Source organism: Candoia aspera, chromosome 8, assembly GCF_035149785.1.
Source record: "Candoia aspera isolate rCanAsp1 chromosome 8, rCanAsp1.hap2, whole genome shotgun sequence".
NCBI lineage: Eukaryota > Metazoa > Chordata > Lepidosauria > Squamata > Boidae > Candoia > Candoia aspera.
The window spans coordinates 27,620,091-27,637,233 of NC_086160.1; the positions used below are offsets into that span (position 1 = coordinate 27,620,091).

The 17,143-nt window shown below is 36.5% G+C and overlaps 1 protein-coding gene across 1 annotated transcript in view; it reads left to right on the forward strand.

Moving 5' to 3' along the window:
* GLRA3 (glycine receptor alpha 3) overlaps positions 1 to 17,143 on the forward strand; it is a gene marked incomplete at its 5' end in the record, with an annotated part of 64,266 nt that overhangs the window by 43,194 nt on the left and 3,929 nt on the right. The window contains 3 exons of the mRNA XM_063310513.1: positions 11,987 to 12,124; positions 13,535 to 13,749; positions 14,670 to 14,816. Of these exons, the coding sequence (XP_063166583.1) occupies positions 11,987 to 12,124; positions 13,535 to 13,749; positions 14,670 to 14,816 (500 nt within the window). The remainder of the gene's footprint in view (positions 1 to 11,986; positions 12,125 to 13,534; positions 13,750 to 14,669; positions 14,817 to 17,143) is intronic.

The following is a 17,143-nucleotide window of genomic DNA, read 5'->3' on the forward strand; positions in this document are numbered from 1 at the left end:
TATGTGTTAATGAGAACCATTTTTTCCCCAGGTTCTTCACTTAGGAATGGAGAAATAAATCACCTTCCCTTTGCAACTTGTACACAGAAAAAAAATTAAAAAAAAAAAACAAGAAAAAAGCCTAGACTTTTTTTGAGTCAACAAGATGCTTCAAAGAAGAGCTCTTGGCAAGCTTTTCCCCATCGCTCTTAATGCCCAGGATGACTTCATAGTTCTGACAACATCACCTTAGGCCAATATTTTTTGGCTACATATGCCACTGTTTTACCAAGAGCCAGTGATCAGCAATGTAAATGGGGCAGATGTAAACACAATCTTAGGTGAAAAGGTCAGCCTTGGGCCCTTTTTAATATTATTTTTATTCCACATTGCTACTAGAATTGCTATGCACAGGATGTAATTAAAGGCACCATTGAAGGCACTCATTTATTCCTGCAAAGTGGGATCCTTTTCCAGCTAGACATGCCTGCTAGATTCCTTCTAGTGCATAATGCCATCAGCTTTATTACATAAGGCAACTTTTTCATGTAATCAATGTTTCTGACTTCCTAACTTGATCACAGTTTAAGTTTGCACAAACCTTGATCCAAACTGAGGGTGCAATTTAGAGAGTGGGGCAGCAAATCATATAACAGCAGATATGCTCTGTTCTCTCAACCTGACCCACACTCGGTTAACATTCACACTACTGATGGCAAATTCTTACAATCAGGGCTCAGGGGTATGCTGAACATCTACAACTCACCATGAGAAATTATTTAATTTTCTCATTACATTTTCCAATAGTCTTGGGAATGGACTGGCTATAGATTCTTAAGCCTTGTATTCATTGGGACGAGGGAGACATCACTTTTGATTCCCTTAGCTTCAAATTTCCATCATCCATAAATGTCAGCTTTTATTACATAGGCAAGAATGAACCACTTAAGCAAGCTCACAAGAAATCCAAGAACTATAGATAAGAAAGACTTATAAAAGAAAGCAAAACCTCCATTATTATATAAACTACCAAGACAAATGGCCTAATCTGTGGTTGAGTTTACTATAATCATGTCTCGATTTAGATGTTGTCACTTCAGTTTACCCAGGGATATTTATTTGTCTGCTTCTGGGTCCAATTGTTCAATACATGTCTGCTTCCAGGTCCAATTCAAGGTGTTGGTTATCACCTTTAAAGCCCTACATGGCATGGGACCAGGTTACCTGCAGGACCGCCTCTTCCCCATCACATCAGCCTGCCCCACCCGATCATGCAGAGAGGGCATGTTACAGACCCTGTCTGTAAGAGAACTTTGTTTAGCGGGGTCCAGGAAGTGGGCCTTCTCTGCAGTAGCGCCCACCCTGTGGAACATGCTGCCCCTGGAGGTGAGATTAGCCCCATTGCTCCTGGCCTTCTGGAGAAGCCTGAAGACTTGGCTCTGTCGCCTTGCTTGGGGTGGAGAGGGAAGTAGTTCCACATGGGGATGGCTGGTATCTTAGACCACTCCTCCCACATAAGGACTGCATCAGATTCTTCTGCCACTTGGATTATACTCTGATTTTTATTTTTACCCTTATTTTTATATCTATTTATTAAGAGTAATGATATATTTATATATTGTATTTTATATTGTATGTTTGTTGTTTTAACTGATTATTTATTGTAAACCGCCCAGAGTCCCCTGATGGGAGGAGATGGGCGGGGACAAATTTAATAAATAGATAAATAAATCTTACACCTGCTGTCAAACACTTCCTAGCCATCCTCAAATCAAATCAAGTTGTAAGTTCTTCCCGCTCTGCTGAGTCATGCTGGAGTTTCATTTCTCTGATTTCAGCACAGTAAGTTTCCAATTCCTCCTCTGACTCGGAAATAGTTTCACTTTCTGGGTCAGAGGCAAGCTTGGTTCTGACAGTGCTTAGCATTAAAAAAAACTCTTCTTAATGCAGCCCTCTCCCATTCTAGAGAACTTCCATTTTGTCCAGTAATTTCAATCTACTAGATATGTCCTTAAGAATTGCCTGCATCATGACATATCCTCCTAGAGGTATTCTGTTGATTATCATCATCAGTAAGTCCCAGTTATCATTATGGGAGTTCATGTCTAGCTTCCTACGAGTTTTCACCCATCCACATAACTGTCCACCAAACAACAACTTTACGGTCTGAAGGTTCAATTTTTTTTTTCCTCTCCTCCTTCTGTTGTAGGTATCCTTCATTTTATAGTTTGGGAGATACAGTTAGTAGTAATTCTGTGGCCTAGGCATATTTCCTCTGAGAGTTTCTGTAGAAATTATTTTATTTTTTTAGTTCATTTTCTCTATTTTTTCATACTCTTTCACTTTTATAACTAAATTTTGTACTAATTATTTCTGAATGACTATGACTCCAGCTATAGTCATAATATACAGTATATATATAAAAAATCCCTTCTCACCCCAATGGGTGGTATGTGTCTTCCTCAATCTCAGGTCCTCTACCAAAAGCCTGGGGATTTGAGGGTTCTATGCAGTATCCTAGCTGTTCCTAGCACTGCACTCTTCTGGACACAACTTGCTCTCACAACTTCATATATCTTATGTCTTCATAATTTATTTCTGAATTATGGGTTTTTCTTGTGTTTGGAGAAAAAAGCCATTGCTGTTAATTTGTTCGCTATCTGATATAACAACAATTATTTGCATTTGTAATCAATGACTTATTTTAAGTAAACTGAATTAAAGAAAATCAGTGTAACTCAGGGGTTACTGAGTATCTTTGAATAGCAGCTCAGCCTTAAAGTTCTGGTATGGCTTACTTGTTCTGTGCTTTCCTTTTCTGGTTCTTTGGATGGCCTGGAACTATCAACTCAAAACACTGCAGCTATTCTACACACTACTGATGCCTTAATAAACTGAAATAGGAAATGAACATGACTTTTCACTATTATAACATACAAATGCCACTTTTCCTTGCCACTCCTCCTAGATAAGCTTACAAGTATTCCATAAATTTTAAAGTCAGTTTTGCTGACTTCCTTTCCATATACTTTTGCTTTCTACCACTTTAAGTAGCTTAGTGTCATCCATAAACTTGGCCAGCTCACTGCTTACTCTTAAGGCAAGTTGATTAATGAACAAGCTAAAAAACACCAGTTTCAAGACAAATCCTTATGAAATTCCACTTCTTACTTCTTTCCATTGACAAAATTGTCCATTAATTCCTACTCTGTGTGTTCTGCTTTTAACCAGTTAATAATCCATCAAGTGATAGGCCCCATTATTCCATAACTTCTAAGTTTACTCAAGAGCCTTTGATAAAGAAGGTTGTCCAAAAGGCTTTTTGAAAATCCAAGTTTACATTGTTGATAAGGTCAACTGCAACATTTCTGTTGATCTTTTGAAAAAAACAAAACTCATCTTCAAAAAGATTGGTAAGGAAGGATTTACCTTTGTAGAATTCATGCTGCTTTTCCTTCAGCAAGATTTGTTGCTCTTTGTGCCTAGTGTTTTTTTCTTCTTTGAGTGCCAGTTCTACCCTTTTGTCTGGAACAAACATCAAGCTGACTGGCTCATGATTACCTGGATTCCCTTGGAACCCCTTTGAGATGAATATAAGTGCATTTCTCACAAAGCTGTCCATATAATGAAAATTCAGGGAGGAGGGAGAGTAGGAAAGCTGTAGCTTTGTAACGAAAAGTTATTCTAACCAGAATGAGTAGATTCACAAGTACTTTCTAATTGCAATGAGGGTGGGGGTGGAGGTGGAGGTGGGGGGAAGAGATGTTGAACCAGGGTACTACATAACTCTTCCATTATGTAGTATTCTTTGGAATTTTTTTATAGGAGCAGAAATGTTAAAGTATGTTGATGGAGTCAGATGAATGAAAATTGTATGGTTTTTGTTGCTGTTGCAACAACAAAAGCTGAAGCATGTAAAGCATTATGAAACTTTACTTGCTTCATCCTTAATAGAATACTTAATACATTCTTAATAGAATACTATTAAGTACTAGAGAAAAGAAAACCAGACAACTCACTGGAAGCACTAATAACAAAATTAAAATTTAATTATTTTGTACATATAATGTGAAGTCAAGAGATATTGAAAATACCCTGATGCTTGGAAAATGGTAAGCAACTGAAAGAAAGGCTGACAGAAGATGAAGTGGCCAGAAGAGGTGTTTGCAAGAAGATGTGAAAGGCATTTCTAGGACATTTTTAAAGCAAATTCTGTTTTCCCTTTTGTGGTTGTTTTGCAACATAGTTTGCTGTGTACTTGTATTATATGTACATCAATGCAAAACCCAACCAGCTGGTAAAGTTTTTGTCTTGTTCCACATATTCTTTCAGAAGAACAGGGCAATTTCTTCTGTCTCTTTATATCTGAGGAAAACATCTAGCTTATCACTGGGCTTCATACAAAATAAGGAAATAGGAGCGATCTGAATGGCAGCTGTTGTCATCCAGTTCTTTCTGACTCAGTGGAATCATTTCTCCAGGACTGTCTGTCAGTAACTGTTTCACTGAGCACTTTCAGGCTTATACTTGTGAGATTATCTGGCCACTTCATCTTCTGTCAGCCTTTCTTTCAGTTGCTTACCATTTTCCAAGCATCAGGGTATTTTCAATATCTCTTGACTTCACATTATATGTACAAAATAATTAAGCTTTAATTTTGTTATTAGTGCTTCCAGTGAGTTGTCTGGTTTTCTTTTCTCTAGTACTGATTTTTTTTTCTGCTATTCAAGTTATTCTCAACAATTTTCTCCAGCACCACAATTCAAACACATCATTTTTTTTTGTTCAGACTTTCTGATGATCCAATTTTCACAACTATATATTATAACTGATAAAATCATAGCTTTGAAAATACATATCATTTTTGTCAGTATGATGTCTTTGCACTTTAATATTTTGTTTAGATTGATCATAGCCTTTTTTTTCCCCATGAAGCAGAGACTCTTTTTCAGCTACAGTCACCATCCCCCTATGAATTTTTAAGCCTAGCAAGAGAAAGTTTAGGAAGATTCTTCAACTTTTCCTTTGTCTCTTTACTGGGTTGGCATTCCTTCTTGACAAAGTCTTAGTTATTTTATAATACTGAGCAGCAGACCCAGCTTTTGTACTTGCTTCTTCCACCTTCAACAAGAAATTTCTTGAGTCTTCCTCACTCCCAGTTATCACTGCAGTACAATTAACATATCTGAGGTTGTGTTGTTTCTTGCAGCAATTTTAATTTCAATTTTTCCTAATCCAGCATTTTGATATATGTTGCATGTAAGTTAAATAAATAAGGTGATTATATCCAGATTGATACAATCCTTTCCCAATTTTGAACACATTAGTTGCTCCATAGCCCTTTCTAATAATTGCTTTCTAGCCATTATACAAATTCTTCAACAGACAGATGGCCAGGTACACCCACATTTCTAAGGGATATCTACAATGTGTTGTGGTCTGTACCTTCCAAAGCCTCTGTATAAGTATTAAAGTAAAAATGGGCATCTTTCTGAAGCTTCCTTGGGTTTACTATTGTCCATTGGAAGTTAGCAAAAATATTGGAAGCCCCTACCTGCTCTCACTTCAGCTCGTACAACTGGCTGTTTTGGTTCCATTTATTGCTGAGATCTAGACTGCAAAACCTTGAGCATTATCTTACTACCACATGTGACAAGTGCAATCATTTGGTAGTTTCATCCTTCCTTAGCACTGCCTTTTTTTTTGGTTTTGGAATATAAATTGATCCTTTCTAGTCTTGGAGGCATTGCTACAATTTTCATACTTGCCTACAAACTGCAGGTAGTACTTTAATTGCATCATTGGTACTATGTTTGCTTTTTTTGCCACAGTCATTCTACTTCTATTTGCAGGCCTTTGTATTTTGTTATTTTCTTCAGTTCTTTCTCTTCTAGTCTGCTGTTTCCGTGTATTACAATGTCCACTCTCCAGACTTTTTTGTCTTTCTTATCAACAATTGTTAAGTCTGGGGTGTTGTGTAACAGATGCTTGTTTATTTGAATTCTAAAATCCCAGAGCATTTCAGCATCTTCATTTTCTATTACTTTGTCTATTTTGTGATCCCACCAGTTCTTGCCTGCAGGCAAGTGGTGTTTCTTGCAGATATTCCAATGCACCATTGCTTCTACTTCATCATGCCATTGTTTCTAATCAATCTGTATGCTCTTGCAGCAGCTAACTAGGTGGACCACTGTTTCTTCAGCTTCTTTGCAGAGATGGCATTTGCTATCTGTTGCTGTCTTCTCAGTTCTGGCTTTATATGCATTTGTTCTTAAGTCTTGGTCTTGTGCAGCCAGAATTAGCCCCTCTGTCCCTTTATTCAACTTTCCTGCCCTTAGCCATTGCCAGGTCTTACTGTTACCTGTTTTACCTGCTAGTTTTTTTGTTTTTTTTAATGTACTGACCATATAATACTTTGTCTTGCCATGTCTCTTTTCAATTCTTCATTTGGTCTTTATAATTTATTTATTTATTTATTCATCAAATTTTGTCACTGCCCATCTCCCCGCAAAGACTCTGGGTGGTTTACAATAAACCTTTCTTATAGGCCAGTGTGGTTTCTTTGGTATTCTGTAAACCTTCATGGTTTACTAGCTTCAGTGCATCTTCTTCACTGTCCTTCAGGAATTCTTCTAGTGCTCTTTTTCCTTTTTCAATTGTCTGGTGTACTTGCAACATTCCACGCCCACCTATACGCCTTGGTAAATAGAGTCTGTCAATATTGCTTTGGGGATGAAGGGCATGATTCCTTATCATTATTTTCTTGGTCATCCTATCCAAGGCTTCTAGTACAGCTTGAGTCCAGTCCACTATTCGAGCTGTATATCTAGTGACTGGAATTGCCCAGGTGTTCATGACCTTGATGGTATTTCTGCCACTGAGTTAGGACTTTAAGATCTTCTTCAGTCTTCTGATGTATTCATTACTAATCTTCTTCTTGACTTCAGTGTGCTTGATGTTGTCAGCCTGAAGGATACCCAGGTATTTGTAGTGATCTTTTTCATCCAGACTCTTGATGTTATTTCCATAGGGCATCTTGATTCCTTCAGGTTTCACTGTTTTTCCCCTGTTGATGATAAGGATGGCACATCTGTCCAGTCCAAACTCTACTGCAATATCTTGGCTGTATATTTGGACAATGTTGAGCAGCGATTCCATTTCAGATGGTGTTTCTCCATATAGCTTCATATCATCCATGTAAAGGAGGTGGGATAGCCTGGCAGATGTTTTTGATTTTGGATAGGCATGGCCTGATTTGTTCAGTATTGTTGACAGAGGAATCAATGAAATGACAAACAATAGTGGTGATAGTAAGTCTGCTTGAAAGATTCCTCTCTTGAGGTTAACCTCTCCCAGTCTATCACCACTGATTGGCAACTGTGTCTTCCATTGTACCATTGATCTTAGCACAAAGTTTCTGATGTTCTATTGACTCCTGTTATTTCTAGGCCCTTGATTATCCAGTCATGTGTTAGGGAGTTGAATGCCTTATTGTAACCAATCCAAGCTACATTCAAGTTGGTCTTCCTTCTCTTGGAGTTTCCAAGACCATCTTATCAATTAGGAGCTGATCTTTTACCCCTCTGCTGTTTAGGCAGTTTCCTTTCTGGTCAGATGAAAATAGTTTTTTTTCAACTAAATGCTGTTGGACTGCATCAGCTACCACACCAGTTAGCAATTTGAAAATTGTTAATAAGCAAGTAATTGGCCTGTATGGTGCTGCCCCTTTTGTTGGATTTTTCATTATCAGGTAGGTTTTGCCAGATGTTAACCGATCTTCAATTTTACCTCCTTGAAGTATGGTGTTAAACTGTTTGGCAATAAGTGGGTGCAAACCAGTCAGATGTTCCAAACAAAAACCATGCAGTTCATCTTCACCTGGTGCTGACCAAGTCTTGATCTTCCTTGCCCTTGTCTCCACCAATTCTACTGTTATTACAAGTTTTTTTTTCATTTCAACTTCTTTTTTTTTCTCCACTCCTATATGCAGGCTGCATTCTTGTTGTATTTCTTTGAGTTGTCCCATTGCTGTGCCCAGAACTTCACTGTTTCTTATCAGGTGGTGGCTGGTCCATTGTAGTCTCTCCATTGATGGATTGGTAGAAATGTTTCTGATTTGACTGAAATTGGAGATTCTTTTTTTTTTTAACAAGAATTTTATTAAGTTTGAAGCAAAGACAAAAACTACAAAAAAGTAAAAAAAACACTAAAAAAACTAAAAAAGAGTGAAACACAAGAAAAAGAATTTTTAAAGATTACATAAAGAAGTGATTTCTGACTTTCAACAACAAGAATATACAGCAATTTCCATAATCAATCTTTCTGTTCATTACAATAAAAATCATTTTTTTATATTTTATATTATATATATATATATATATATATATATATATGCAATATATGTAAATAAAAACATATAAATTGTCTACTTTTATAATTAATAATACTTCAATGATCTTAACCCTTTTAAACCTAAAAAACAACAATTATTGTTATACCTTATAGATACCTTATAAATCTTAAAAATCAAACAAACCATTAAAAAAGTCCAATAAATCTTAATCCAAATCATTAAAGAGAAATGAAATCATAAAAGCCTCATTGTCAATCCAATTAAACATTCTTAATTTTTACCCCACTTTGAAATATACCAAGACATTTACATATCTCCATATTACACACTGTTGGAGGAAAATTCTGAGAGTGCCTTGGACTGCAAGAAGATCAAACCAGTCCATCCTCCAGGAAATAAAGCCAGACTGCTCACTTGAGGGAATGATATTAAAGGCAAAACTGAAATACTTTGGCCACATCATGAGAAGACAGGACACCCTGGAGAAGATGCTGATGCTAGGGAGAGTGGAGGGCAAAAGGAAGAGGGGCCGACCAAGGGCAAGATGGATAGATGATATTCTAGAGGTGACGGACTTGTCCCTTGGGGAGCTGGGGGTGTTGACAACTGACAGGAAGCTCTGGCATGGGCTGGTCCGTGAAGTCACGAAGAGTCGGAAGCGACTAAATGAATAAACAACAACATATTACACACAAGGAATTTTTCATACAGAAATCAAACCACCCAAGTGCCCCCCTTAGAAGCTCAGATTTCTCAGCAAAAAACCTCCAACAAAACACAAGTTCTTTCCCATAACATTCCCTTAAAAAAAAAAAAAAAAACTCCCTTTGTGGTTTGCAGTTCGGGCTGTTCTTTTAACTCCTTCACCAACCAGAATGTAGTCTTCATCTGGCATTTCAACAAAGGCATCAATCTCACTATCAGTAAAATCATCACTTCCATCTTCTTACATAACTTTCTCAGCAAGATGGCACATTTTAAAGCAAATATTTTTGACAATGTCCCAAATATCTTGCAAAATAGCTTGACAGGAATCTGACAAAATCTGTTTGCAGATCTGCTTAAGCTCATAATGGAACTCTGAGAAGATCTCCTTGAAATCCTGCATGTTTCAGGCAGTAGATTATGGTGCCCCCTAGATACTTGACTCCCAAAGATAGGAGTTAATGAGTTAATGGAAATTTTCTGAATGAAATTGAGACAAGGGAAAGTGTGCTAACAAGCAGCTCTTAGGGAAAATGAACAGAGGCTGGAGATTCAAAACAGCAGATTCAACATGTAGGAAAATATTAAATCCTTCAAATTCAGTACAAAAATAATAGCAGGGAGGCAATTATTTATTCTCAATACTCCTTGATCTTTAAATGGGGAAACAAGTCAAAACTTTAAAAGATTTTTAAAATTTAATCCAGAAATAACAATAAGCATTAAGAGAGTCCACTACTTCTTGCTGTAGAAAGCCTCTCTTAGGGTACATAAGCTTAAAAAATATATAAATTAGGTGGTTTAGAAATGGGGTGACTCGACCTAATGTCCATTTAAGGCTGCAGTGTGGCATGGAAATGGTGACGTCCCCACCTTCCATTGTCTCTTACTAGATCGTCATGAATACTGTTTGTGATTCTCTGATGGTGTTCTGGAGGGCAAATGGGATGATTCTGAGCTTTTTCTTTATTCAGGAAAAAGCCTACCTGAGCCCCAAAAAAAGCCTCCACTGTCAGTTCTGTCTGCAAACCCCACGGACAGTTGTTTAGTCAGCCACGTTCCCACCGGAAGTCCCCTGAAATTGGAGATTCTGCCTGTAGTGTGTAATTCAAGCTTTGTATCTGCTGATTTTCTTGGCTAGGCTGCTATTTGCTGCTTTATTATTTCCAGTGCTTCCTTGATCTTCCTTGTCTCTAGGTGGTATTTCTGGATCAGGTATTCTTTGGTCTACTTCTTCAGCTTCTTTTCTTTCATCTGCTCAGTGATAGCTGCAGCTGTGCTGTACATCAGTTGGTTTGTTTCTTGCAGTGAGATGGTGCTTGTATTTGATATTACAGTATTGGCATCTTTTAATACTTGTGCTACCTGTTTTTTTGTAACAAGCTTAAATGCAGGTAACCTTATTCTGTTGTTTTTGTGCTGTTCTAGATACTCAGTAATTCTTCATTTCAGTTCCTCTTGTTTTTCAGTTAGAGGACTTTGTTCTTTCTGAGGAGAAGGTAGAGGAGAGGGTGCCTGGTTTGGGAATGAGAACAGTTCAATAGCAATGCTGGCTTCCTCCCCTACTGACTCCCCCTGGTTTGTCTCTGCTGTCTGAGCTACCTCTGGCAAGGCTTCGATTTCTTTGCCCTGGGTAGACCTTTGCAGTTCTTCCAATTCTACTTCTGTGAATAATTTATTTTGTATTATAAATCAACAGTGATCTCTAGCCTCTGTTCTGTTATTTCTGATTCTGGATGTTGTTCTTTCCAGAACTGATGCATTCTTTTCAGATAGTCTCTTCTCATTGGACTTGATTTGTAATAGCAAATCATTATTTGTTTTCAGTCTTTGCATATTTGCGATGGGTAAGCAACTTTTCTTCCAGTAGTCCTGCAGTTGCTGGCCCTGGTTGCTCAGCCAACTGTCCTGAGTCCTGTGGCCCACTTGTCACCAGATGTCCAGGAACTCCAACACCTAGTGCAGCCCTTGACCCAGGCAACCAATCCAGTATATGTTTCTGTAAGTTACATCTCACCATATTGTTTATGGGAGAGACACTCTTCATCTGGCTCCTCTGATGAGACCTGTCCAGTATGGTTGAACCTCTGGCCTAGTTCTCATCTTCCTCAGAGCATGCAAGCCGCACAACCATGTCAAGGTACTGTCTCGCTGGGGGTTGTTGTAGTAGTTGTTGTTGCTTCTATCTATCTATCTATCTATCTATCTATCCCCACAACAACCCTGTGAGGTATATTGGGCTGAGAGAAAGGGACTGCCCCACAACTGGCTTTCATGCCTTAGGAAGGCTTAGAACTCCTGGTTTCTAGGCCAGCATCTTCACCACTACACCAAACTGGCCCTCTGCAATTCCTGCAGCTTTTGTTGTTAGCAATATTTTATAGAGCCCATTTAATGTCACTTTCAGAATACCAGGTCTAGTTCAGTGATTTAGAACTTTGTCTTCTACTTTTAGGGAAACTGTGATCCCTATTAGCAAAAATCACCTAGATGCAGTTCAGAATTCATCCCAAAATAATGCACATCTCTAACTTAATCAGCTTTTAAGATTAATGGACTGTTAGCCTTGAATTGGTCTAATGATAATTAGATTTTACATGTGTTGCCATCACAATAATGCTACCTTTCTAGTTGGATCAGATTGCTATTAAGTATATAATAAAGTTACTGGCATATTACCTCCACCAAGGTAAAAGCTTGTCTTTTTATAAATCAGAATTAACATAGCAAATAATATTACATGACTGGTACAGAATCTGGGTTTTCTATCTATATATCACTACAAAAATTCATACACTTCAAGTCATAATTTCTATATGTAAATGATAGAAATGTGTATTTGACAACAAGATTCTTTTTTATATTTGATCCTGCCTTGTTTAATTTGGATAAACATTTTGCACTAAATGAATGTAATTTTCATTCAACATTTTTTACTTTCTTTCCTAGTTGGTTATACAATGAATGATCTTGTATTTGAATGGCAAGAAAATGGTGCTGTACAAGTAGCTGAAGGACTCACTTTGCCACAGTTTTTATTGAAGGAAGATAAAGATCTTTGTTACTGCACCAAATACTACAACACAGGTGGGGAAACTATTCAATGTTTTGACAATTGAAAGAACATTTCTAGCTCTTTGTTCTCCAACAATATATTCGAAAATGTAGTTAATCACAGAGCAGTAATGATTCTTGGGCCAGGAAATATTTACATGTAGGAGAAGAGTTTTATAATAGACATCATGGCTGTCACCATTGACTGGCAACTGGATGGGTGATAACATTAACTATGAAATATTCGACCACAACAATCCAGTACAGTGAAAGCAAGAAAGTCCAGGCACATTTTTTTGTGTTAAATTTGTACAGTTTAGAGAATTTGCATGAGGGAAAACAAAATTAGGCAAAACATTATAGGCTGGGTTCTTGAGAGTCCTGTTTTTTAGCATTTTGAAGGGTTTTGTCCTCAGTTTCAAATACATGATTCTTTTTACTGGGAAACTTTTAATTTTATTTTTTAATTTGCTACCTCCAGATTCAGGGACTCTAAAGGAAATCATAGTGAGTAAATAACAATATTTTTAAACCATTGGAGAATGCTGATTTAGAAAAAGAGCTTTCTAATTTCTATGTCATTATGAGGCAGTAATGATTCCGCTGCTGCTCTCCTATGTTTTTTGCCTTATTTTTCACACACACATGTTTTAGATCTGGACTGCTGCTGGATATTTATCAAAACAGGAAATCAAGCATCTTTATGTCCACTGGGAACAGCTGTGCTTCTGCCATTGTTGATTAAAGAAAATGATCATAGTGTAATACATAGGAATAGTAACATGTTGATTAGTGTCCTGTTTTCAAAGAAACTCACCAAATTATTGAGTTATATTTTGCATGTATTTTTGCATTCCTTTTGTTTGTTGTTAGCATCAACAGATGTAAAGTGAGTTTTAGGCAGCCAATTATTAATTATCAACATTATTACTGAAGTGGATCCATCTTTAATTAGGTTTATAGTAAACCCCTTAAAATTAATATTATTTGATTTAAAGTTATTTAAATGGATACATTTTATATAAAATTAAATCTGGAACCATCCTGGAAATCCTTGTGGAATCTTCTGCCTTGTATGTCTAACCTTGGGCACTGTGTAGAATTTAGTTATACTTAGGGTGCTTACACAGAGTTTGACCGTTATAAGCATGCAGTTTGTTTGTGTTACTCCAGGCAAGAATGGCTTAATCACATTGACTGAAATTCACAAGCAGGTCATTAAATGCTCTATCTTTTTATTTCCAGGATTCTGCATGAGAATTATAGGAGTTGTAGAGTAGAGATACAATAAAAAAAATCAATAAACATATGAACAATTAGCGAGCGATGTTATAACACAACATTAGAAGCAAATGTAGTTGACGTTACTTTGTCATTGCATCAAGTACAGCTGATAAAGAAATATGACTGGTTCCTCTAACAGTTCTTCTCTGCTATAACTAGGCAAATTTACCTGCATCGAAGTTCGATTCCATCTTGAAAGGCAGATGGGATATTATCTCATTCAAATGTATATTCCCAGTCTCTTGATTGTCATTCTGTCATGGGTGTCATTTTGGATCAATATGGATGCAGCTCCAGCCAGAGTGGCCCTAGGTATAACAACTGTACTTACTATGACAACACAGAGTTCAGGATCACGGGCTTCACTCCCAAAGGTAAGCACTTTTGAATTATTTTATATTTTATTTTATATTATTTTATTTTTGATTTTTTTTATCCCACCTCTATTATTTTTTATAAATAACTGAAGGTGGCAAACATACCTACCACTCCTTCCTCCTATTTTCCCCACAACTACCATCCTGTGAGGTGAGTTGGGTTGATTCGTTGATCATGGAGAATTATCTCTCACACAAAGCCATTAAAACTGTTCTTCTTATACTGTAATATCTATATCGAAATTAATTGGATATGGAAAGGTAAAAGAACCGATTGACATCTTACAAGTTATATATTTTTTCTAAATAAGGCATATTGTTGCTGCAGGTTTTACAATACAGTATGGATTACTACTTTATTTTTGTAATATGGCTCTGTATTTCTTTCTATAATGTTAGCTATTATTGAGAAGTAGCCTTAGCCAAGCCATTTCATATCCATTGCCATAAAAAAAAATAAGTTATTACTAAAAAAAAAGTTTTAAAAAGTAAATTGCTTTATTTCATTTTATAGAGAACATATGGCAGTTATGTCAACTTAATTTTTGTATCTGATAATTCTTGTACTGTGTAGAATGATGCAAGACATAAAACATCATAAATTAATACCAAGAATTCAGTTATTGTCAAAGTTTGTTCCCTTTCACTATGAATAAACTCTGGTGATTACTTCAGGTGATCTAGCATATTTCTGCCTAATATTTCTGGTAAGGTCTTAAGATTTTTACTCTGAGGGTAAAAGGCCTTTCCAACAATATTGCTTTTATGATGTATCCATTTTTCTCTTTTACCCTTTTAATGTAGCTAACTCTTACTATGATTTGAGGAGGCATATTTTCTTCCTTTGACATTTGGAGACATCACGCCTCCTATCTATGTTTTTATACCAACAATCTTCTACTCTGTACTATCTATAGGTATCATATGTCAAGGCTATTGACATCTGGATGGCTGTTTGCCTGCTTTTTGTGTTCTCAGCACTTCTTGAATACGCAGCTGTAAATTTTGTGTCAAGACAACATAAAGAACTTTTGAGATTTCACCGAAAGAGGAAGAAGAATAAGGTAAATATGACAAACACAGATTAGAGAAATATAAACAGCAAGAAAATTCTGACAGTTTTATAACCATTATTCTAGAAAGGTAGGTAGGTAGATTGTTCTAAAGTGACTTGTGTTAACAACATGTTGATCTAGAATGACATTTTCATAAGGTCAGCACAAAGCATATGTAATTCACAATTTCTTTTTTTAGATGTTCTTATCCTGCCTTTATTATTTTTATAAATAACTCAAGGTGGCAAACATACCTAGTACCCCTTCCTCCTCCTATTTTCCCCACAACAACAACCCTGTGAGGTGAGTTGGACTGAGATTGACTGGCTGTCCCAAAGTCGCCCAGCCAGCTTTCATGACTAAGGTGGGACTAGAACTCACTGTCTCCTAGTTTCTAGCCTGGCGCCTTTACCACTAGACCAAACTGGCTCTCTTTCCTGTGATGTCTTCAAAGTGAGGATTTAAAAGGATTTAAGTGAAGAGTTGCTTAATTCTGTAAGCCACCCTGGGTTACTATATGCAAGTTGGGTGGCCTTATAAATCTGTTTATAAATAAACAAACAAACAGATTGCTTTGTTATGGAAACTGATGATTTGAGATATTTTAACATTATTTTCTATAATTATCCTATGGAAGAAAAATGATAAATACATTTAACTTAAATTTTAAAAAGGCAAGCTTACTTCATAATGTATATCTATTTTTATGTGGCAAGAGTTTTTTTTTCCAGATCAAATAGGTGCTGCAAGCATGTGAGCTACTTTACAAAAGTTCAGTTTATAGATTCGAAACTATTTATCAGAATTCATTTTAAACAGTGGTGTAATAAACTGGAAATAGGTCTATGTGCTATTGACAAATAACAATGGGATAGCAGTAGGCAAGATATCAAAGAATATCATTGTACAATGGGAATTATAAGTGCCATGGTTCATTTTATCGCAACTTGGGGCAGAGGATATGCAAGGGGAAATAATGTGTGGATGTAGAAGATTTCTCCACATTAAAACAATTTTTTTCTGATTCTGTAGTAAGCATTTTAATGTAAGGAAGATCTAGAGAATTAATTTTATCCTAAACAACATCTACAACCCTTATGCATTAAATAATGAGATTTCTGCATACTGAACTTCTGTGAAGTTTATAAGCTTTTAGAATGGAGATGTCAAAATAAACAAGGATTATATCTGGATTATAAAGTGCCAAAGTCAAGCTGCAGCAATGACTTTGTATGGATGATGCTTCTTTGAAATTCTAAGCCGTATTTTTCTTTCCCTCAGACTGAGCTCATTACATGGCATGGGTACAGATTATTTATGCCTCATATTGCATTACTTCTCATTTGAAGTACTGCATACAGTTAAGCCCATTTTCCTTTTGCACATACAACTACTGGATTTACAGTATATTAAATATTAAATCACAGCAATGAAAAGGCTCTTCAATATTTACAGATGGTTGGCTGATTTAAACAGCTTGCTGATTTGAAGGAATATGTGTAGTTCCTTAGTATTATAATTTACTATGCTCCACTTGCACATCTATACTGACAATCTTTTTAAAAGATTAGCATACTCTGCTCCGGTCCCATACTCAATATTCAGATGGTAATATTTGTCCATCTGCTGCTGAAGTGACTAAACAGATTCCCTCAGATCCACTTCTATGCAAAGTGCACAAATGCACTCAACACATTACACACATTAAATCAAAATGATTTAATATGGTCTGAGTCATTTATACCATTTCTCATCTTTACAACCTGTGCATTCCTCAGTGGTGACTGGTGATTGTGAGGTAGATTTTAACATTTTCACCAATAGTATCCTACTACTGATACCTTTACCTTAAATATTATTCAAGCAGGTACTTCAGGATGCTCCCAAATAAAACTTGTATTTTACTATTATCTTCTTTCAGCAAAGGTTTTTCAACTTCCCAGTCTCAAATAAAGCCCCAGAATTTATTTCAGGTTTCCATCCAAGTATTATACGAGCCTGACACACTTAGCATCTAAGCCCAGACAAGACCAGCCCTATACTACCAACTGCAGGATCAGTAATGGAATTATTATTGTACTAACTATGGTTAAGAGACCATTGTGAATAATAAAAAGCATAATGGCTAAGCAACATCTTCAAATTTAATACAGTACCACTACAGTAAATTCTTTGGGAATGGTGCTTGCTATAGCAATAGAGTAAAAATGCTATATTACACCAAGATTGCCTTGCCTGCTGGGCTGGGCACCCAATTGAAGATAATTATAATAGTCAATATTCTTTGCGGAGTTGACATTAAGTCAGGACTGTTCTATGATTTTAAAAACAAATGC